This window comes from Eremothecium gossypii, chromosome IV (genome assembly GCF_000091025.4).
Source record: "Eremothecium gossypii ATCC 10895 chromosome IV, complete sequence".
NCBI lineage: Eukaryota > Fungi > Ascomycota > Saccharomycetes > Saccharomycetales > Saccharomycetaceae > Eremothecium > Eremothecium gossypii.
The window spans coordinates 377411-397997 of record NC_005785.6 but is presented as its reverse complement, the minus strand read 5'-3'; the positions used below and the strand labels follow the sequence as shown (position 1 = coordinate 397997).

General features: G+C 50.3%; 14 protein-coding genes across 14 annotated transcripts; 8 read left to right on the top strand and 6 right to left on the bottom strand.

Moving 5' to 3' along the window:
• Positions 1-115: 115 nt before the first annotated feature.
• On the top strand, positions 116-1747 carry KRI1 (Kri1p; the record flags this gene model as incomplete). The annotated part of the gene is made up of 1 exon (NM_209279.2): positions 116-1747. One exon carries the CDS (start codon positions 116-118, stop codon positions 1745-1747), a length of 1632 nt encoding a protein of 543 aa, NP_983926.2.
• A 181-nt stretch (positions 1748-1928) lies between these two features.
• On the bottom strand, positions 1929-4328 carry ALR1 (Mg(2+) transporter ALR1; the record flags this gene model as incomplete). The annotated part of the gene is made up of 1 exon (NM_209278.1): positions 1929-4328. The coding sequence occupies one exon, from the start codon at positions 4326-4328 to the stop codon at positions 1929-1931; it is 2400 nt and encodes a 799-aa protein (NP_983925.1).
• A 295-nt stretch (positions 4329-4623) lies between these two features.
• Positions 4624-5685, bottom strand: STB1 (Stb1p; the record flags this gene model as incomplete). Its single annotated transcript, NM_209277.1, has 1 exon — positions 4624-5685. One exon carries the CDS (start codon positions 5683-5685, stop codon positions 4624-4626), a length of 1062 nt encoding a protein of 353 aa, NP_983924.1.
• Positions 5686-5858: 173 nt separating this feature from the next.
• On the top strand, positions 5859-6431 carry ZIM17 (Zim17p; the record flags this gene model as incomplete). The annotated part of the gene is made up of 1 exon (NM_209276.1): positions 5859-6431. The coding sequence occupies one exon, from the start codon at positions 5859-5861 to the stop codon at positions 6429-6431; it is 573 nt and encodes a 190-aa protein (NP_983923.1).
• A 159-nt stretch (positions 6432-6590) lies between these two features.
• SKP2 (putative SCF ubiquitin ligase complex subunit SKP2) lies at positions 6591-8660 on the top strand (the record flags this gene model as incomplete). Its single annotated transcript, NM_209275.2, has 1 exon — positions 6591-8660. The coding sequence occupies one exon, from the start codon at positions 6591-6593 to the stop codon at positions 8658-8660; it is 2070 nt and encodes a 689-aa protein (NP_983922.2).
• Positions 8661-8700: 40 nt separating this feature from the next.
• On the bottom strand, positions 8701-10125 carry GAS4 (1,3-beta-glucanosyltransferase; the record flags this gene model as incomplete). The annotated part of the gene is made up of 1 exon (NM_209274.1): positions 8701-10125. One exon carries the CDS (start codon positions 10123-10125, stop codon positions 8701-8703), a length of 1425 nt encoding a protein of 474 aa, NP_983921.1.
• Positions 10126-10376: 251 nt separating this feature from the next.
• Positions 10377-11262, bottom strand: RFA2 (Rfa2p; the record flags this gene model as incomplete). The annotated part of the gene is made up of 2 exons (NM_209273.1): positions 10377-11197; positions 11256-11262. 2 exons carry the CDS (start codon positions 11260-11262, stop codon positions 10377-10379), a joined length of 828 nt encoding a protein of 275 aa, NP_983920.1.
• Positions 11263-11471: 209 nt separating this feature from the next.
• On the top strand, positions 11472-14189 carry EMW1 (tetratricopeptide repeat-containing protein EMW1; the record flags this gene model as incomplete). Its single annotated transcript, NM_209272.2, has 1 exon — positions 11472-14189. The coding sequence occupies one exon, from the start codon at positions 11472-11474 to the stop codon at positions 14187-14189; it is 2718 nt and encodes a 905-aa protein (NP_983919.2).
• Positions 14190-14221: 32 nt separating this feature from the next.
• On the bottom strand, positions 14222-15010 carry DAL82 (Dal82p; the record flags this gene model as incomplete). The annotated part of the gene is made up of 1 exon (NM_209271.1): positions 14222-15010. The coding sequence occupies one exon, from the start codon at positions 15008-15010 to the stop codon at positions 14222-14224; it is 789 nt and encodes a 262-aa protein (NP_983918.1).
• A 363-nt stretch (positions 15011-15373) lies between these two features.
• On the top strand, positions 15374-16327 carry ATP11 (Atp11p; the record flags this gene model as incomplete). The annotated part of the gene is made up of 1 exon (NM_209270.2): positions 15374-16327. The coding sequence occupies one exon, from the start codon at positions 15374-15376 to the stop codon at positions 16325-16327; it is 954 nt and encodes a 317-aa protein (NP_983917.2).
• Positions 16328-16520: 193 nt separating this feature from the next.
• On the top strand, positions 16521-17483 carry PHA2 (prephenate dehydratase PHA2; the record flags this gene model as incomplete). Its single annotated transcript, NM_209269.1, has 1 exon — positions 16521-17483. The coding sequence occupies one exon, from the start codon at positions 16521-16523 to the stop codon at positions 17481-17483; it is 963 nt and encodes a 320-aa protein (NP_983916.1).
• Positions 17484-17547: 64 nt separating this feature from the next.
• On the bottom strand, positions 17548-17877 carry HRT1 (SCF ubiquitin ligase complex subunit HRT1; the record flags this gene model as incomplete). The annotated part of the gene is made up of 1 exon (NM_209268.2): positions 17548-17877. The coding sequence occupies one exon, from the start codon at positions 17875-17877 to the stop codon at positions 17548-17550; it is 330 nt and encodes a 109-aa protein (NP_983915.2).
• Positions 17878-18124: 247 nt separating this feature from the next.
• Positions 18125-18724, top strand: MED7 (mediator complex subunit MED7; the record flags this gene model as incomplete). The annotated part of the gene is made up of 1 exon (NM_209267.1): positions 18125-18724. The coding sequence occupies one exon, from the start codon at positions 18125-18127 to the stop codon at positions 18722-18724; it is 600 nt and encodes a 199-aa protein (NP_983914.1).
• Positions 18725-19211: 487 nt separating this feature from the next.
• PFK27 (6-phosphofructo-2-kinase) lies at positions 19212-20402 on the top strand (the record flags this gene model as incomplete). The annotated part of the gene is made up of 1 exon (NM_209266.1): positions 19212-20402. The coding sequence occupies one exon, from the start codon at positions 19212-19214 to the stop codon at positions 20400-20402; it is 1191 nt and encodes a 396-aa protein (NP_983913.1).
• Between the last annotated feature and the right edge of the window lie 185 nt (positions 20403-20587).

Genomic DNA, 20587 nt, shown 5'->3' with positions numbered 1-20587 from the left:
GCATTTTCCGGCATTGCATAACCGTAAAGGGCTGAAAATTTTGATAGCAGGTCATCGCATGTTGAAGAGGAATAAGTCCTTGAGATCGCTGCGTAATTCATATTAGCACCCTATAATGCCTCGTAAGAAGTCAGCTGCCAAGAAGGCCAAGGAGGCTGCTAAAAAAGCTGAATTGGAAGCTCAAGCTGCCGTGATCGAGGATGTACCGGAGGAGAACCATACTGCGAGCGATGAGGAAAGTACCTCCGAAGAGGAAGACGACTATGGGGAGCTAATAACGGAAGATGTGGAGGAGGGAATCAAGAATGTGCTGGAGGCGATCCGGACGAAGGACACATCGGAGCTCCTGAATCCGACAGTGCGCTTCTTTGAAGAGCCCGAGGCCGCAGTTGCCAAGCTGGCGCAGGCAGAGCGGCACAAGCCCATATACCTCAAAGACTACCACAGAATGAACCTTCTAGCTGGAGAGACATTTGCAAAGGATGGCGAGGACTTTGAAACCATGGATGGAAAGCCATCGTTTGCTGCAGAACAGCGCCAGGAGCGAGCTCAGATTTTGGCGGAAATCAACGAGGAAGTTGGCAAGGCGGAAGAAGACGACGAAGACGAGTTTTTGACCAAAAAGAAGCCAAGCTCCGAGGTAGCACAGAAGACAGCACTTCCAGATCCGTCTGTTGATGACGAGCAATTCTTGCAGGCATTCGTGGAGCAACAGGCGTGGATACCTCGTAAGGGGGACAAAACGGTGGACCTAGATCGCGGGGAAGCATTCGAAGAGGACGATAAGGAGTTTGAAGATGCAGTAGAACAATTTGAAACAGCGTACAATTTCAGATATGAGGATCCTAACGCTGCTGAGATTGTATCATATGCTCGTACTCAAGCTACGATCCGTAGAAGCGCCGCATCCACCAGGAAGCGTAAGAGAGATGAAGAGAAGCAGGAAAAGGACAAAGATCGGCAGGAGCGGGAGAAGGCGATTCAAAAGAAAAAGAAGGAAACCGTTTATCAATTGTCGGATGTTCTGGATAAAATCAGGAAGGAATATGGTGCCGAGATTAGCGAGCCAATGGTTCAAAAACTAACGGCAACATTACTAAATGGTTCATATGACGACAGCAAATGGGACGAGGTGGTTGGCGAATTGTTTGACGAAGAATTTTACCAGCAAGAAGGGAAGCCTACGTGGGATGAGAATGATGAGATTATGGGTGATTTCTATGCGGGCAATGCTGATGATGATGATGATGCTGCACCAACTGAAGATCATGCAAACGGAGAGAAGGAGAAGAAGTCTAAGAAAGAGGGCACTAAAGAGAAGAAAGCCAAAAAGCAGGAGAAAAAGGAACTGAGAAACATCATTGAGGAGTCCGTTGAGCAAAATAAGCTAGCACTGATAGAAAAGGTGGAGGAAGAAAGAGGCCGCACGAAGGAGAAAGACCTTGACATCAAGTTCAGGTATCGGGAAGTTTCGCCAGAAAGTTTTGGCTTGACCACCCGTGAGATATTTATGGCTGACGACGCTGCCTTGAATGAGTATATTGGCCTCAAGAAATTTGCACCATATAGAGCAAAGGAGTTGCGCAACAAAGATAAAAGGAAGGTCATGAAGGCTAAGCGTCTAAAAGAATGGAGGAAAAAGGTGTTCAATAACGAAAATGGGTTGGCCGATGAGGATGAGGCCCTTGATACCCAGGCGGCTCCTAAAAAGGAGAAAAGCCGTTCTAAGCACAAGACAAGTAAGTAAATATTTACTGTCTTTTATGTACGTTCTGCCGTAATTATATTTTGCTATTACATATATATTAATTTAAAACTTTAGATCCCCATGGACACCATGTACAAATAACATTATCGCTTTCGATTTTGTTGTATAAAACGTTTGCATCAACGGTCGCAAATTTTCTTGGGATTGATATAGTTGTCGACTAGTAGTAACGAGCGTACTTACTTGGGCAACTTATAACTGACTTGTTGCCTTCAGGTCTACATTGATCGTTCCTGTTTCTGCGGGCAAAGTTCAGAATTGACCTAGTGCCAGACATGACAGTATCGTTCAAACTCCTCGGAGAGTTAGCCTTGGATATCCACCATGAAGACAAAAACCAGAGACCAACAGCGGATCCTACCAAAATGGCCAGAATACCGAAAAACCAGTGCAATTCTCCGGTTGCTTCACCTGGGACAGTGACGTTCATCCCAAATAGACCCGTAACAAGATTCAAAGGAACTAACATTGTTCCAATCATAGTGACCTTTCCCAACATTTCAGTAACACGATTGTTACACCGGAAGGACTCAACTTGCAATTGTGCCAAGTAGTTACCATGTGAACGGGAGAAAATCTTCTCATAGGACAGTAAATTTTGAAACATCGTGAGGACATGGTCCTGAATATCTCCCAAATAGAGCGCTATATCAGCTCTTGGTTGAGTGCGCTGGACATGATGATGTTGTATGTTCGAGCCTAGCCTGGCAGACAGAGGGTCGTGTCCGCTAGCCTGCAAGTTCGCAATGTTTATCTCGGAGGTTAGAGCGGGACCAATACCGTTTGCTTCATCTTGACAACGCTTAGCAAACATTTTAATAACGTCTGCCTTTCCACTTAACAATCTCATCAACGTCATGGTTTTCCTTCTCCCCTCGCCAATGGTTTGTAGCATCCTAGAGACGTCCAGATCACCAGTCATGAAAACACAATCTTCTATGACATCGGCTTCGTATTCAATAGTTTGAATTACTGGAGCAAAACTATCAGTGATATCATCGATCAATGCATAGCAGATCCAGTCTGAATTCACATCAACGTAGTCCCTCAACTGGCGAACACGGCGTCTGACATTGGCGGAGTGAGACACTGGGCTAAAGTGAAAGGTCAAAACACCATTTCTGAAGACAACAATATACATGTTGATGGGCTCCAAAAAGTCTGCAGATTCCGGATCATTTTCGAAAGTATGAAAACACACAAAGTAGTATGATTTAAACAATTCAACTTTTTCCCGTGGCTCTTGCATCCGAATATCTTCGGCAGTCAAGGGATGGATTCCAAAAGCTTTTGCGATACAACGCATTTCTTCATCAGTTGGACAGGAGCAGTCAAGCCACCAGGTAACGGCACCATCTCTAAATAGTTCACGGAAGGTTTCTCCATCCTGTACAAGAGATGGGATATCAGGGGCATGGACTGTCTCTCCTGCCTCGGAACAGAAGAACGAAAATCTATCAGGTATTTTATAATTGTCTGCTGGTATATTGCCATTGTCCATCGTGTCATACGCCGCAGATTCGTTCGCATAACTCGATAAATCATTCATGGGGAGATACTCACCCGTTTCAACTTTGTTGTTACCAAATGAGATACCAGGTGCGGTTTCATTAGAAGAGTCCTTTTGCTTGAAGTTCCCTTTGGGGGTATACTTCATCGCAGCAGAGGAAATCGAAGTAGATGTACCAGTCGAAGAACCAGGGCTCCCACTACACTTCATATCAACATCATCGCCCTTGGAAACACCCACATTGATGTTCATCGTGAGGTTAGCACGCAAAGACTCTTGAGCAAACTCCTCCAACTCATCGAAGTCGATGCCGTTTATACGGGTATGCTCTGGCTGTTGCATAGGAAAGCAGACATCTTCCTCCGTTTCTTGGGACTCGCGCGACGCATTCGAGTCATCGCTGTCCGCGGACATCCTCCGATTCCGTCTAACGTTGACCAAGCCTGAGTCCTGAGACTTGTGAGAAAATGTCCTGGATAAGAAGTGAAGATTGCCCCCCTGCGAAGAAGTTTCAGACTGTGCCCGGGACATCTTGCGTCTCAGACCAGTATCAACGATCGAAAGAGTCCGCGATCCTCTCCGCGACTTTAGCCCCCCGTCAGTCCCAGAAACCCCCGCATCCTTCTCCGTGTCGGCTCTTTCTCTTGGAAACCCATACAGCGTCTGCTGAGAGGCAGAGTGCGGCGCGCGTGCAGGCCAACCCGCAGACGACTTGCTCACGGTGGCACGTGGTATCGGCCTTACATGCTCAGGGTACTCATCTTGAGACTCGTCAACCAGCTTTCCACTTCTGATCCTGCCAAGCCTTGCCTGCGAGTTTTCTTCTCGAGACTTCTGCTTCTCGCTCGACCCCCGAGGGTTTGTCAAGACGTTCCGCCCCATCGGTCCAGAATCGTCTGCTACCGACTGCTTCCGTGCGATCGCTACCGGGTGCTGCCTATGATCATATAGGTCATTGTGGTCTTCCGTCCGCGTCGACATCAACGAAGGTTCGACGGAGGCGCATGGCGACAAGCGGCCGTCATCGTTGCGCTCTTTAGGGTTGGACATCGGTACTTCTCATAAATTTCGCTTTACCCGATAAACTCTCCAGTGTTGAGAAGAGGTCCCGTATCATTACCGAGAGATGGATGCGTGTATTAATGGTAATCGTCTTGACGAGATGAACAAGGCTCAATCATAAGAAATTTTTGCCATCACGTGCTGATCCAGGCCACGTGACATATGTCAGCATTTATGAAACAGGAAATAATGAAATTATACGGCAGGTGTGCTGACATAGGCATTACTATGACAGAGAATGTAGGATTAGCTAGTATACTGTGCGCTAAATGTGTGCGAGGCCCTATATATTCCCAGAGCTACCTGGCGGGTCTATTCTTGGTGAGGGGCTGAAAAGGTTATGCACATAGTCATTCATGTTAAAGTTCGGGGTACGCAGAAGGTGCGATGTCAATGACTGAGAAGACGGAGGGCGGCCGGTGTCACCGAGCACCGAAGGGTCGGAGATAGAAGCGGTCGGCAACAGGTACCCGCCATTGCCCTTGAGCCTATGGGTCTGGGGCGACATGTACATTGACATGCCAGGCGAGTCGCCCAGCTCGTGGAAGGCTTCCTGGCCCAAAAGCATGGAGGGGCTGGCGCCCGCCTGAGCGGCCGCGTAATTCTGAGACATCTTAGGCACAGCATGCGGCGATGGGTGCTGCCAGGCCTGTGCCGGGCGCGGATCGCCGGCCGAGGAGGCGTGGTGCAGGTACGATGGCGTCATTGGGACACGTGGCGAGCTGGTATGATGCTGCTTGGCAGCAGAAGCGTACGGACTGGTCGCCAGGTACATCAGCAGGTCCGCACCGACGTCCTCGCTGCCGTGGGGCAGCGTGCCTGCGCTTGCTCCAACTGCAGGTCGCCTGGGTGCCGCTTCTCGGTGCGATTTTGGAGTGCTGGGGAGCGGCTTGATCATGTCCATCAGCGCGCCCCGTTGGGGGCCGCCGCGTCCATCCGCCGCGCCCGCGCCCTGCTTATGCCGCTTGGCGGGCGACTGCCCTTCCTCATTCTCCTTTTCATCTGGCGTTGTGGCACAGCCCGTCTTTGCTTTTCCCAGCAGTAGCCGACTTATAGCCGGCGCGCTGCGCGACATCTTAATGGGCGAGCACCTGCCCGCAATCGCTCCCATACACACCCCAAGACCGTCTTTCATTCTTGGGCCCGGACCACGCAAAACCGCTGTTTTGTTGACTGCGTTCGGACAGGAAGCCGCACTCGATCCTTTCTTTGGGGACGCGACCCTACTGAGCCCAAGTTTCAGCTGCCGCGTCATCTGAGCCAGCTCAGCCCTCTGCAAGATTTTCGATGCTATCTCCTGCTCCTTCTGTGGCGAGAGTGGTCTTGTATCCATGTCCAGAGACATATATCTGACACAATTGCCGGCACCACCTAACTGTTCATCTTGTAATAGATAAATGGTGACGGTGCTTTTTCGGGCAGCGCTTCTAAAGTTGAAAAATTTGAGATGACGCCTTCTTTCGACGCACTCTCATGTCCTGTTTTAGGAAAACCGCTGACTACGTATAACTGTTTAAAATGCTTAGACGTTCGATGGGGCCTCTCAGGATTGCTGGTTTACTCCGCCCAAGCCGTAACTGCATGCAGTACGTGCTGGGTCCGGTGTTTGGGGGGCATTTGGTAGCTCATCGGTTCCACAGCGGTTCGCCGCAGCTGCAAAACAGCCAGAAACCGCCTATTGCAGATGAGTTTCGGCATATCGGGTCTATAAAGGTGGACAAGCCGATGATGATGATTGCTTTCACGTGTAAGAAATGCGACACACGGTCGTCGCACACCATGTCCAAGCAGGCGTACACGAAGGGCACGGTGCTGATCCAGTGCCCCGGATGTAAGAACAGGCACCTGATTGCAGACCACCTTAAGATCTTCCGCGATGACTCGGTCACCGTGCAGGACATCCTGGCGGCAAAGGGCGAGTCAGTGTCGCTAACGACCGAGGACTTAGCGTTCGAGGACATTCCCGAGCAGTTGCGGCCGCTAATCGGCCACCACGCCTCCGACGCGCCCGAGGAGCTGCGGCGTAAGCTAGATAACGAGACACTGCATGCGCTGCCTGCGCAGGATGGCGAGAAGCAGGGCTCTTCGTGAGCGGTGCGAAGAGGCTTGGCCGGTCACGTGGTGATAAGCACGTGCCATTTTTTCTGCAGTACCGGGCCCGTGGGGCTCGAGCCCTTTAACTGATAGCAAGTACACAGGCCATGGCTCTCGAGGTAGCCGGAGAGCGCGTGTGCTTTACGTTGGATGTAAATGAGGAGGTTACAGTTATTTAAGGGTAACAGAGCTACTAGATGCCAGGAGGACGGAAGCTGCAGTAGAACTGCGGCGCGCAGATCTGCACAAACTGTCGGTTTGCTAGACCTGCCCCCAGCGGCCTTAGAGCGTATTGCGCAGTTTCTGGATAAGCAGGGCGTTCGAGCACTAGGGATGGCCAGCAAAGCTTTATATGAGGGGGTGTGCCACAAATTACTGTACAGAAATGTTACAATCGAATCTAAAAAGCAGCTGCTGAAGTTCAATGCCACCTTGGCCAGCAGCTTACGAGCTCTATGCGTGGGTGACAGTATCACGAGGGGTCAATGGCATGCAGATACCGTATTGTGCATTGAATTTGTCAACCCGGAGTCGAACGATTCCTTGCCAAGTTCTTATGGAAGCTTCAACCAGGGCACGGCGCATACATTATATGGTAGTTCCGTTTTCAGTGGATTCCAGAGAAAATGCTACGCTCAGCGTCCGTCCCGGATCAACCTGGATGGCTTGAGCAATAAGCATATCCTGAGCATGTTTGGTCACAATGACCCGGACGCACATTTTGACTGTCTGGAATCCGAGTATGTGCAATACACCTACCTAGAACTAATGGTCGCCGCGCTGGACCGTCTTTCAAAGTTGCAGCGGGTAATACTTAGCGATATTGCACCGTCCTTCGTCGTTCCTATCCGTTTTTCTGTGCTGAACGATGGCTCCGCAGCATTCGCCAAGCTTGTGGAGAATCCCAAACGGTCAATGACAAGGGAGGACCTCAGGGATTTCAAGCTATCATCTACCTGGTTGAAGGAATATAAAAAGAAGTATCGGAACTTGCCGTCCTATAGAACCGTGGAGTTGCGTGCTGCTCGTTGTAAAGCTCCAGTGAATCTGCGGCCCAGTCTGCTTTGCTGCTTCGGGACTTTCCAGGAGCTCATCTTGTCCAATTTTGCTCTGTCTAACGAGTCATTTGATACACCATTCGAGTATCTCCCAATGCAACTAATCGAAGGCTCAAAAGGAGTGTGGGATCTGTCTTCCCCTGCATCTTCTCTAGTTTTGGATGCCTGCTATGTTCTCCCCGGCAGCGGAATAATGTCAGGACTTCATTCATACTTTGCGCAGGTAAGCCATCTTGCTTTATTTGGTATAAGAAGTTTGTGCGACATACTGTTGTGCAGGTGTCTTCCAGCCCTTTGTGAGCTTTCAATAGATTGCGCCAGCAAGTGCTTCTTAAGTCACGAGCCGGTAGAAAGTGATTACTACACTGGCGCTGCATTCGAATTCAACGCGCAAGACAATGAGTCCACAGTGGAAACACTGGTAGAACGCATTGCTCCTTTGACCCTTCTTGCACCTCCACCTACTACAGCAGTAGTAATTCTACTGAATCATGGGATACTAAACAGAAGTATGCACTCATACCCCAGGAAAGCTGGAACTATAACCACCGAGCAGGAAAAATACTTTACTTCCTTTGGTATATCCAAATTTTACTACTCTTTCCATTATTTTAAAAGTCTGTGGGATCGAATAAGTAATGAGAATATCAATTTAAAACTTATTAACGTTTCATTTACAAATGTTTGCCCGCTCGAACCACAGGAGTTCTGGCAACGGTTTAGGAATTATCAGAATGACGACCAGGCAACGATCTCTGGCATCATCTCGATACATAGTCCTGCGTTTGCTTCCATTACACGTAATACCTGGGATTCAGATTTCATCGAGCATTATTTATCCTATTTCAATGCAAATGAAGAAATAGATATCACATCATCACCTGCTTCGTATCAGGATAATGGGGACACTGCTATTGTGGACCCTTCTATGCTTAATAATTACCATGACCTCAAAATGTTTAAAGATATACCTGATGCTAATTTCTGGTTTTTCTTAAACATAGTTTCTGGTTTTAAATCTGTTGATTTCCACGTTTGTGATGTCAATGTTTTGTTTGGATCTTTTGATTGGGAGCGAATGCTTGGTCCTATCTTATTGGGACGTAAGCCATTGAAAATTAAGGATTGTAGGGGTAACATACGATTCTCGTATGACCCATGCGGATGACTTGCCGTTCGTAGTCTTTGCATTCCACATCTAGTTATGCTTATATTACCGAAAACTGGAACAATAGTTCGATAATACCAATAGTTGTTAACACTATTGCGGATGTTGGGAACGAGGTAGCAGCGCCGTTCCTGTACCTGGCACGGCGTAACTTTCTCATTTTGGCGAGATTGGATCCATCGAATACTTCGACAACCTCCACTCGCGATCCCTTTAAGATTTCTTTGCCGCTAACATCAAATATCTTGTAAGTGGTCCGGAGCTTGTCCTCGCTTAAATCGACATAGCTACCCGGCTCTACTTGGACTCCATTACGAATCATGCTGTTGGCCAAGTTTGGCACAGCAATTGTAATTTCCAAATTATCATACTGCTGCACGCACCTGGACTTGCTAGAAACTGCCATAGCAGCGGCCCTATCCTTCTCAAGTCCCCGTTGAAGATCTTCAGCAGTCGGCATATGGACTTTCCCATACACCTTCTTCAACGTGTCGAAGTCGGGCAATAGTTTGATGTTGCCCTCGGCATCAGAGTCAACGAGGCCATAATTATTAGCCTCCTGGTTGAACTCGTAGACCAACCCGCCGCTAAATACGGTGTACATTTCCTTCGAGTATAGCGCCTCCACTTCTTGGAATTGTCTAGGCAAAACTTCATTGCAGCCAAACTCACTAAAGAAGACTGGCTTGCTGTATTCTCTGTATGCATCCACGAGCTTGTCATAACCAGAGGTCTGAAACGTCTGCTGGCCGCACCACTGGTAGGAGTTAACGCCGTAGAAGTCGACGTCGTTGAACTTATTATTCGCATCGTAGCATTCCAAGTACCGGGCAAGCGATACGCGGAACTTCAAATCGTCCACCGCAGAATAACCAACAGGAATAGGTCTTGGCGAGTGGCGAGCAATGTACTGCTTCATATCCCCGACCAACGCCTTTAGGTAGGGGGGCGACGTCTGTGCAGAGCGCCCATCATTAACAACCTCATTACCCGCAAAGAAACCCAATGTGTTATTATAATGGCTAAACTGCTCTATTAGCTTGAACACGTGCTGCAAGTACGGCTCGCTGTAAGTCGACCAAGGCTCGTAGCGATTCAAATGCTGGTTTTGTAACGGCGAATTGACATCCAAAAACAAATAAATGCCGGCCGCCGCCAACATCGTCATGCACACATCGTGGTTCAAATCGGGGTTGAGCGAGTAAACTCTAATCGTGTTGATACCTAGCTGCTGAAACAACATGATGTCTCTCGCGCATTTTTGGGGGTCCGAGAGCGGGTCTTGTTTGCCATCAACTCTGCTAGACCCCCCAGGTTGGTAGTCTAGGCCCTTTATGAAAAATGGCTGCTCTGTAAAGGAGTCCACAAAGTGCTTTCCCCGGATTTCAATGGGGTGAATAAAGGCCCTGGCATGCAGGATAAATAAAATGCTGTATAGGAGTCTAATAGATGTCCTGGTTACCATATCCTGTTTTTTTGGTATTCTTTGACCTATCTAACTTGTAGTAACGATTGTGAGAAGCAGACAAATACTTGCAGACGCATCTCCAGCTACCTTTTGTAAACAGTCACTACGTCTGTGACAATTGGTGCGTCTGCGTTATTGTATTTTTGACATTCGCTACGCGAACAACGGTTGGCAGCTGACGCAAAAACGGGTAACCACCGCATGCACAATCAGTCCATGGTAACATAAGGTACATAACCATTACATACTTATAACGTGAAGTAACTATTTTCGTCAAAAGTTGGATAAATGAAGCCCTGTTCTGTGAGGGTCTGACAGTGCATGCGGACGTCGTCCTCCAGCATGCTCAGCGACTGGGCAATGAACTTTGTGTGCACAGAGAAGGTGTTTGCATCCTTGTCTTTGCATTGGTCGCGGCAGAAGTCCAGGATTCTCTGAGTAGCAGGCTTGGCGCTGCTGTAGTCGTTGTCCTGCACAAAGAGACTCTGGCCGCCCTGGGCGCCGGCCGCGGCGTTAAACGGAGCAGCAGGCGGCGCCAGGCGGCCGTTTGCGAGCGCGTAGCACTTGATGGCGGCGAGGTGGTGTGCCAGCACCTCATTGAAGTTCTCGACAGGCTTGACCAGCGCGTACTGGATGTTCATCTTCCCTCCGAACTCGCGCAATGTGGCAAAAACCTTGACATAGTTGCCGATCTGGAACTGCTGCGACAATTCCGAATTGTACTCGGCCGTCTCGCCCTGGCTCGCGCGCTCCATGTCCTTCTGGTCGTTGCTCCACTGCCGAAACTCTATCTGCCCTGTGCCGTCCTCCACTGTCACGTTGACATTGGCGGTGTTGTCCACCACATTACGCACCACGCCCACAAAGCATATATTGTGCAGCTCCATGCTGTGCACCACGTATGGGCCATCCTGCACCTGTTGCTTGGCTTCTAGTATCTGTTTGATTGTCACCGGGGTCAGAGTCGCGGTTGACTGGCCGCCTGTGGACCCGGGCCGCCCGGCTGACGCCTGCGAATCAAACCCTCCTCCGGTTACCGTAGAGAACTCGTTGAAAGGTTGCTGGTATGCTACATAAAGCGCGTTAGTAAGCTGAGTTGCCATCACGAGAGTAGCAGGCATCCATACTGGCCATTTGAATTACTGCTAGATGTTGTTGGTGGCGCTGGAACGTGTTGAGCTGCTTCAAGGATGCGTAAGATCAATCGCGTAACGCGTACTGGTTCTTCGTACAGAGCGATATCAAATTTTTCAGCAGCTCATCTCGGACATCGCCAAGTTGAGGTCAAGGTTACCAGCAAAGAAAGCTGACCGTTGTTGTAGGAGGTGACTAGTGTGTTGGAAATGGATGCTTATAGTGTGCTATTGAACGCGCATTTACTTCTGGCATCTCCTGTGAACGCTCTAGCGGACAAATCCGGCTGCGACGCCGTGGAGCTGAGCTGGGCAAGGAACATTCTATCAAGCAAAAGCTACTCGGTTGTTGCCGATGCATTTGCTGGCGTTATTTTTGACCTGGGAGAAGTAGCGGATGAGCAGGGGCTGCTTGCTGCGCTGCAGCTAACGGTGAGGCAGATGGTTGCCGAGAACCGGGGGAAGTCACTTCTGGTCGCAGTTGCGCTTCTGCAGACATTTATACAGAACAACTACACTGGCCCTGTGGTTCCATTGGACTTTGAGCGGGATGTGCTGCGCTGTGGGGAAAAGGGTGCTGATCTCAAACGGTGGTTGGTGACGCTGCTGAGTGTACAAGGGCAGATTGCATATGAGCTCTGCACGAACCCTGCATACCTGGTACTGGCGCTTCTTTTCTTGGAGGAGCTTACTGGGGCACAAAGCCTGTTCCTGCAATCCGCTGAGGATATTGCTGTACCGTCCATTTCTGCCGATGGGACTGCGCCGCTCGAAGCTGTGGCGCATTGGTGGCGCTTTCGTGCCTTGCTGGTGCAAATATCCCTGATCGCGGAACCTGTCGGTCCGCAACCGCTTATTGCATCGTCCCTCCTAGATTCTATTGAGCTTGTGCACGCGGTGGTTCGGGGCCTTCCTGTAGACACCCCGGAAACGCTAAAGAGGCAGCTCTATGTCATCTATTATCTGGAAAACGTCAAGTGTGCATTAAGCATTAATACGGAGCACCTGTGTCTACCTGTGCTCCAGAAGGTGCAGAAGTTGACAGATTTTCAGTTTGTGCTGACCGGTGCGCGCGCCAAGAGAACCAAGTTTCAGCAAAAGGCACACGCCGGCTTGATAATTCTAGCGCGGTCCTCATCTGCCTCTCTGAATGAACAGGAAGGTGATGCGGCCAGTGCCCCTGGGGCCTTGGCCCTGAACTCCGATCTGCTATTCGAGAAGCCTCACTTTGAGTCCATTGGCAACGAGCCTTTAGAAGAACAGCTTATTAAAAAGCAGAAATTGGATGGCACTGCTGGCCTTGATGAAACAAGGCTACTGCCTGTCGCTCTGCGCCAGGAGGATATTCCGATAGAGCTGCGTGAGGTGGATCCTAACAACCAGCCAAGACTGAGCGACTACGATAATATTCAGTTACTCCTGCGTCTCTATGCCATTAGGCAAACGAGTCCAGCGCGGGACCCGATTGTAGACGAAGAACTAGCCTCTATTATTGGTCGCGTTGTGTATCAAGATGGCCAGAAAAACTGGTCTGTCTTTGCCAGAGCCCTCTGGGAGAGGTCTGTCCTTGAGACGACAAAGGCAAAGACAATTGAGCGTGGTATCTTGCAGATGCAGTCGCTAGTGGAAGAACTGGGCCTTAAGATCCAGCACAGGTACACTCCTGAGTCTGATGCTGAAGAACTTACTCCCGCCAGCGACCGTATGAAGTATATTCATCAGCTGCCCTTTCTTCCGCGCTGGGCTCTCGATAGAGAGTTGGCCGAGAAGTATATGTCTATGGGCATTTTAAGATCTGCGGTTGAGATTTACGAGCGACTTGAGCTACACTGCGATGCTGCTTTATGCTATGCAGCGGTTGGCGATGAGAAGCAGGCGTCGTTAATTTTGCAGAAGCGGATTGAAAATAACCCCAATGATGCTAGGGCATACTCGATATTAGGAGATATCAGACAGGATCCCGCGTTGTGGGAAAAGAGTTGGGAGGTTGGCAAATACGTGAACGCCAAGAACTCGCTTGGGAAGTTCTATTACAGTCCACCTGCCAACTCGGGGGTTTCCAGGGATTTCAACCTTTCCTTAAAACATCTAAACGACTCTCTGCGGCTCTATCCTTTAAGTTTTGATACGTGGTACTTCTATGGCTGCATTGGGCTAGAATGCGGCAAGGTAGACTTGGCCGCGGAGGCCTTTTCACGTTGCGTGGCACTAGATGATACCCATGCTCTCTCCTGGTCTAATCTCAGCGCTGCATATACGGAGCAGGGCAAAATAAAGGAAGCTCACAGCTGTTTAAAGAGAGCCATTGCATCTGATTCACAGAGAAACTGGAGAATTTGGGAGAACTACATGACGGTTTCCGTTAAGTTGCACGAATGGGAAGATGTGCTTCTTGCTTGCCGGCATCTAATTGAACTCGGAAGAGATAAAAAGGGTGAGCGCGCAATAGATATGCCGGTTCTCGAGAAACTATCGGAACTTCTCACGTCTACCGACTATCCTGGGGATCCCCAAATGTTATCATACTTTCAGCGTTCGTGCGTTAGCTTGATCTGCGAGCTCTTGCCGTCAGTCATAACTTCGTCTGCCAGATGCTGGCGTATCGTTGCTCGTGTAGAGCTTTGGCGCAAGAGGCCGTATGCTGCACTGGAGTGCCACGAAAAGGCATACAGATCTATGGCGCACAATCCTGACCTCGAAATCAATGAGGGTGTATGGAACAGCACCGTGGATACCTGCGAAGAACTTGTCGCCGCTTACGAGTCTCTGGGGCCCATGGAGGGCAAGCATGGCGCAGGCGACCTTGTATGCAAGGATTGGAAGTATAAAGCCAGATCTACCATCAAGTCACTGCTAAACAAAGGTAGGAATTCCTGGGAGGGTTCAGAAGGCTGGGAAAAGCTCGTGCAGCTTAGAAACAACCTATAGAAACCTATCTACCGAACTTCTGCTAAGCAATCTCAGTGCCCGCGGACGCCAGCGTTCTCAGGCTTCTGCGCAAGAAGCGCAGCCAACCGGTCGAGACGCTCGAAAATATGCTGCTCCAGCGTCTCTTGCTGCTGTCGCAGTTGCTGCAGCTCACCACATATGATATCCAGGACTGCCTGGCTCTGCAGCTGCCTGCCGACTTCGTGCAGCCCGTCTGTGCATACGCCTTTCATGGACAGTGCCGGCGTCAGAAGACTCGTGTGCGAGCTGGTCGACCCACAGTATGAGCTGCCCCCCGAGAGGCCTGCCTCCGGCGAACAGTCATCGAAGGACACCAGGCTTTGCCGCAGCAGGTTGTAGCGCTCGCGCTCCACTAGCAGACGCATCTCGGTCGCCGGGAAGACGTCCATTGTATCGAGTGGAGGAGGCTCGCTTTCCTCGCGCTCATCCGCGCTATTCGTGCCACTCGTAAGGTCACTCCCCAGAGGCTCAAACCCCGCCGGCTGGCATCCATTCCACTCGTGCTCCCCCACTTCTACCCGCCTGTTTCCCCCCCGGGACCCGTTGTACTCGCGTACTAGCGTCTCCAGCAGCCCGGGCTGCAACACATGCACCTCGCCGCCACTCTCCAGCGTCTCTTTCATACGCTCGAATCTCATCCGCAGGGTCCGCTCCTGCCGGATGCTGCCGCCCGTGCGTCGGTTGAATTCCCTCAGTAGCCTTCTCCACGTCTGTAGCTTGTGTCTGTGGCTCTGCAGGTGTGGTTGGAACTCGTCCATAAGCTCCAGGAGCAGATCATCTGCCGCCGCGCTCGACATCATGCTTTTACATGCTCTCCGGCGGCCCACCCACGCTCTTCAAGAGACATTTTCCCTATATACTTGTTAAATATTACAGCAGCTCATCGTTGTACAAGGACCATTCCGCTATGTATAAAAGACTATCAGCGAATGACTAATCTGCGATAAGGCCTGCTCGAGGGCACAATAGGATAAATAGATACCCATTCAGCTTATCATGAAGCCGGACCAAAGAAGACGCCTAAACCCGTTTCTTTTGCGAGTTCTAGGCTGTACATTCGCTCTTTTGTGCCTAGCGTATGTGGTTGTGAAAAACCTCTTATCAAATATCGACAACCAACAACGCTGCCCAGAATAGCAGAAATCGTCCTACTTGGAGCTTTGATGAGTTCACTGGGAAGGTCAGTGTTCAATAGAGCGTTCGATAACTGTAAGAGAGCAGCGCTACTAAACAAGCGGGGGTTAGAGCCGTGGACACCTAGATACTGGTACTCCAGCAAGACAGTCGAAGACAGGTATCGTGAGAAACTGCTCGAGACAGCCAGAAGCAAAGGGTTTAAGACAATAGAAGAGCTCAAGGCGAACCTCAAGGACGAGCTAGAGGCGCGCAAGCAGAAGCTCAATCGGATCGACCCGCTAAAAGAACTGGAGGCATACGAACAGCGCACTAAAATGGCGGAAAACAATGCAAAGGCGGCACGCTTGCGCGGGCCCGTGGATGCAAGCACGCCGCGGGCGCCGTTCAAAACGCTGGACTCGTACCTCGACGTGGAAAAGATCAGACAACTGTCCAAGCAGGAGGTGGAGTTTCTGTGGCGGGCGCGGTGGATGAACAAGGACGGCGTGCTAAATGCGGTTGTCCCTGTTGACGTCTTTGAACGTATGAGCGGGTACGCGCGCGCTAACCCCGCGTTTGTGTTGCCGCTGCAGCGCGATGCGACGGGCGCGGGAGAGGAGCAGGGCGGCCAGCCGGTCGAGATGCACTACGTGCAGTGGCAATTCGTCGGGCCAAAGACCGTGCACTGCATAATTACGTCGCTGGCTGAATTTAAGCTCCACAAGGAGTTTGCCAGGCCGCACAGCACGTTCCAGTTCCACCTGGAGCTGGCGGACCAGAAGAAGGTTGTCTTTATGAACGGCCAAATCGAGTCGGACTCTAATGTGACTCTGCAGGATGCTCAGCTTCTCCTCCTAAACGTCCAGCGCTTCTACGGCGCCATGGGCGATGCTACACAGGCTGCGAAACAGCGCATAAAGATCTTGCAAGACTTCACTGCCGGCTCTGTCGACTTCAAGGTAGACGATTTGATCGCGCTGGCACAGTCTTTGGAAACCTAAGGCTTGCCGAAAAGACGCGCGGCCTAATCTGTGTATAAACTTCCCAGCAGCGTGCATCGCACTCCTGCTGATCCTGTATCTAGAGTTCTCTCGCAGCCGGCTTTTTTGCTTTGGCCGCGAAGTGACAATCGAATCGAGATTATTCACGATACTTATTCCTCCACGAGCACGAGTCTGACTCACTACATATCCAATGACTCGGATAGCCTATCTCGGACCCAGTGGAACATACACACACCAGGCTACTATACAGCAGTTCGGTGTCGAGGACAATGAGATGATTCCGATGGTCTCAATCCAGAAATGTTTCTCCGCGCTGCTGAAAGATGAGTCAATAAGCTATGCCGTACTACCGGCGGAAAACTCGACAAACGGCCAGGTAGTATTCACGTATGACCTCCTTCGGGATTACATGCTAGAAACCCCGAATGCTGCACGGGGATGCATGCTACCTGGCTTTGCTATCGTGGCAGAGCAGTATGTGGCTGTCGAGCACTGTCTGGCCAGCCCCTTGCCGATGACAGCGGATGAATTGAAAAATGCCAACATTGAGCGGATTTATTCGCATCCGCAGGTCTGGGGGCAAGTTGGAAAGTACCTAGAGGAGCTGGCGCGGGTCACAGGAAAAGCATTAAGCCGCTGTGATGCTGGGTCCACATCACAAGCGGTTGACCGGTGCCTGCGCGACTACCGCGAAGATAAGACAGTGACCCTAGCCATTGCTAGCGCTTTGGCATGTCGGATTAGCGGTGCACACATTGTGCAATCGCACATTAGCGACGTGGCCGACAATACGACAAGGTTCCTGATCATACAGCGCCGTAAGCAGGAACCACTTCAGATCCTTCCGGGCAGGCAGCCGACCCCCTCCGGCGAGCGTATCCACCTGGTTGCGTTCACAACCGACCGGCAGGGCGCGGGCAGTTTAACGGATGTGCTGTTAGTGTTGAAGCGTTACGGCATCGACATGCGGTCGATCACATCGCGGCCGTTTCGGCGCTGTAGCACTAGCTCCAAGTGGCAGTATGTGTTTTTCGTTGAGTATAGCGATGAGCTAGACGTCCCCTGGGACAGCTTCCATGCGGAAGTGGGTGCGCATTGCCGCGAATGGTGCCACTGGGGCACCTTCTATCGTAACAATAGGTATTACAGTTAAACAGACCCTCCTAATTTACGTAATGTACAGACCTTCCAATCAGTGCACAGGCAGATACCACAAACTACTTCCCATACTTGGCAAATTGCCATGTCTTGTTGTCCAGTGGACAGGCATTTCTCGTTAACAGCCACTTGTTAATGCAGTGGAGATGGAATGCGTGGTTGCAGGTACCCCACGCCGCAACACACTCATTTTCTGTGTCTGTCATTGCATTAGGCTGACACTGGATACAGGGCTCCATTATATGGTTTCTGCAGATGGCACAGTTTTCTACCGCGATATCCCAGGACCAGAATGCAACCGCAGTCCACTTCTTTATCTGAAACTTCTTCTTCGGCGCTTCGCCTTCTGAAGGAGCAGTTGTGGCCTCATAAGGCTCATCGACATCCATCTGATCGTCTGCCATAGTGCACCGCGAGGATCAGGTCACTATCCGCCAGGTACTTGTGTCTTAGATGTATCGGTACCACTATATGGAACAGCTGGGGTCTATGGGGGCGGTCACCTGATACGTAATAATGATCACGTGATCCTTGTGGGATTCGTTTCCATAGATATTCCTTCTGATACCCTCTATCTTGAGCTAAAAGGTACTGACTGCTCCGATCAGTCTAGGTATCGTAGCAACGTCAAGCGGGATGTCGGATTCTAATAACATCAGTTCTCTGTATCCTCCCCCGCCACCGTACGTGAAGTTCTTCACCAAAGATAATCTCGAGCGGTTGGCTGAGTACCAGAGCTCGCACGTCACCACAGACCCTGAGCAAATCACTTGCGAGCTTGACTTTCTGATACCGCCTCCCGTGCCATCAGCGGGCCACTATCGTGCATTTGGCAGCGTTTGGCAAGTCAAAGACGAGCTTCCGGACCTAGAGACCGTTGGCCTACGCAACCTCTACGACGACCGCGGCCAACACGGCAATAACTACCAATACAAAATCAAAGAGCTGCACAAACTGCTCAAGTCACTGCTGTTGAACATGCTGGAGCTTGTCAGCGTCCTCAGCGTCAACCCAGAGCGCTTTCCAGACAAGGTCGAACACATCCGCACAATTCTGTTTAACATCCATCACTTACTAAACGAGTACCGGCCCCACCAGTCACGAGAATCACTTATAATGTTGCTCGAGGAGCAGTTGGAGCACAAAAAGGAGGAAATTGCGAACATACACGCCATCTGCGACAAGGTACAAGCTAAGCTTGCCGCTATGTGCAAGCAATACATAGCCGATGATTGACGTAACCTACGTAATACCACGTGACCACATATTTTTGAGTTTCTGCCCCGCTCCTAACCTGGGACCCCACTTTCTGACGTGGTTACCCGGTCCGTTAATCCGTCGGATTAATTCACTGCGGGTTGCGCAGTTTATCCGGCCCTGGCCCTCGAGAATGGGGTGGAGACCCTCCGGACAGAGTGGCGCCTGGACACTCATATGCAATAGCGTCAATTACCCATTTTGGCAGTGCTCGAAGGACCCCAATGACAGTAGAAACACAAGTAAAAAATTGACGTCAAGCCACCCATGCAGTCAGCGATGAATTACACAAGCAAAGAGGAAATTGGTTCATAAGAAGGCCGACAGCGGATTGCGACGCCGTTGGCAACAGTCGGAGTCCGTAGAATTAGTACCTGTCGAGACGACTTAACAGACCCTGAGTGATTTACGAGGGATTGCAGTGACATCCAGCAGGGGATTTCGCCTGCCACATATAGATATCGAGATGACAGATAGAGAAGGCCCTCTCCCGTCGAACGCCTTGCGGTCGCATTCGACGTCGATGAACTCACTATTCTCATTCCAGAACGAGAACAGCTACTCGAGCATACTGGAGTACTACGACGGCGCAGCTGAGTCGCCTCCTCCGAGCTTGACGCAGGAGGCCGGTGAGGAGGGCAGTCCGTTGACGCTCAACTACGATGGGCGGCACTGGAATGCGCTGCGCGAGGCACCGGTGCTGCAAGGAACAGAAAAATTTCTCGTGGTGCTCGTGGGGCTCCCTGCTGTGGGCAAATCAACCATTTCGGGACATTTGATAAGGTTTCTACAAAACAATCCGCGCTTGAGCCATCTACGTTGCGGCGTTTTCAACGCAGGCCAGGTACGGCGTGACCTGACGTACTCAGGCCGGTCCATGAAGTTGGCCAACAGTTCTGGGGAGGATCTTTTCAACCCGAAGAACTCAGATAAGAAGAATATGTATGCGCGCATCACACTTGAGCGGCTATTCCGTGAGCTGGACGCAGATAGGTGCGACATTGCCATATTCGATGCGACGAACTCTACTATTTCGAGGCGGCGTTTCATATTCCAGCAGGTGCATGAGTATAACACCCGCCTGGGAAGCGACATCAACATCACTCCGATCGTGCTCCAGGTGACATGCAACGATGAGAACTTCATTAGGTTCAACATACACAATAAAACATTCAATCAGGACTACTTCGACAAGCCGTATGAGTATGCCGTGCGGGATTTTGCACAGAGACTCAAGCATTACTATACACAGTACGTGCCGTTCACAGAAGACGAGTTTACCACGACAATCGAGGCTTACATGCATATAGAGGGGCGTACTCCCGGCACTTATAGAGGCAGCCTCTTCTTCTTCAGCATTATAAACGCAGGCCTGGACACAGATCTTTCTGCTCCGAAAGTTGGCTTCGCTCCCCAGATATCTTCTGCGGTGGCTGAAGTGGTCGCGGCTTTTGGGGATTTTGTTGACCATTATGCGCAAATGTATGGGCACAAATACATCACGCACGCTAACGAATTTATGAAAAATGGACGCAACACCATACCTTCACTAGGTAATGAGCCTATCAGCTTGACATCCAGGCCTTCGTACCTTTCTACGTTGTGCTCTATCATTGATGACCAATACTTCAATTCTTTGCATTCATTACGGAAGTAGATCGGTTTACATGACAGAACACGATACTACAAGGGGCTTATTATTAACGATTCACTGAAACATTCACATTCAACGTGTTTCCAATATTGACACGGATTACTGTTACCGTTTAAATTTCGATGGAGAATAATTATACAATAACTTCTAATTAATGCCATCTTCTCTTTCCAGATTTATACATAATT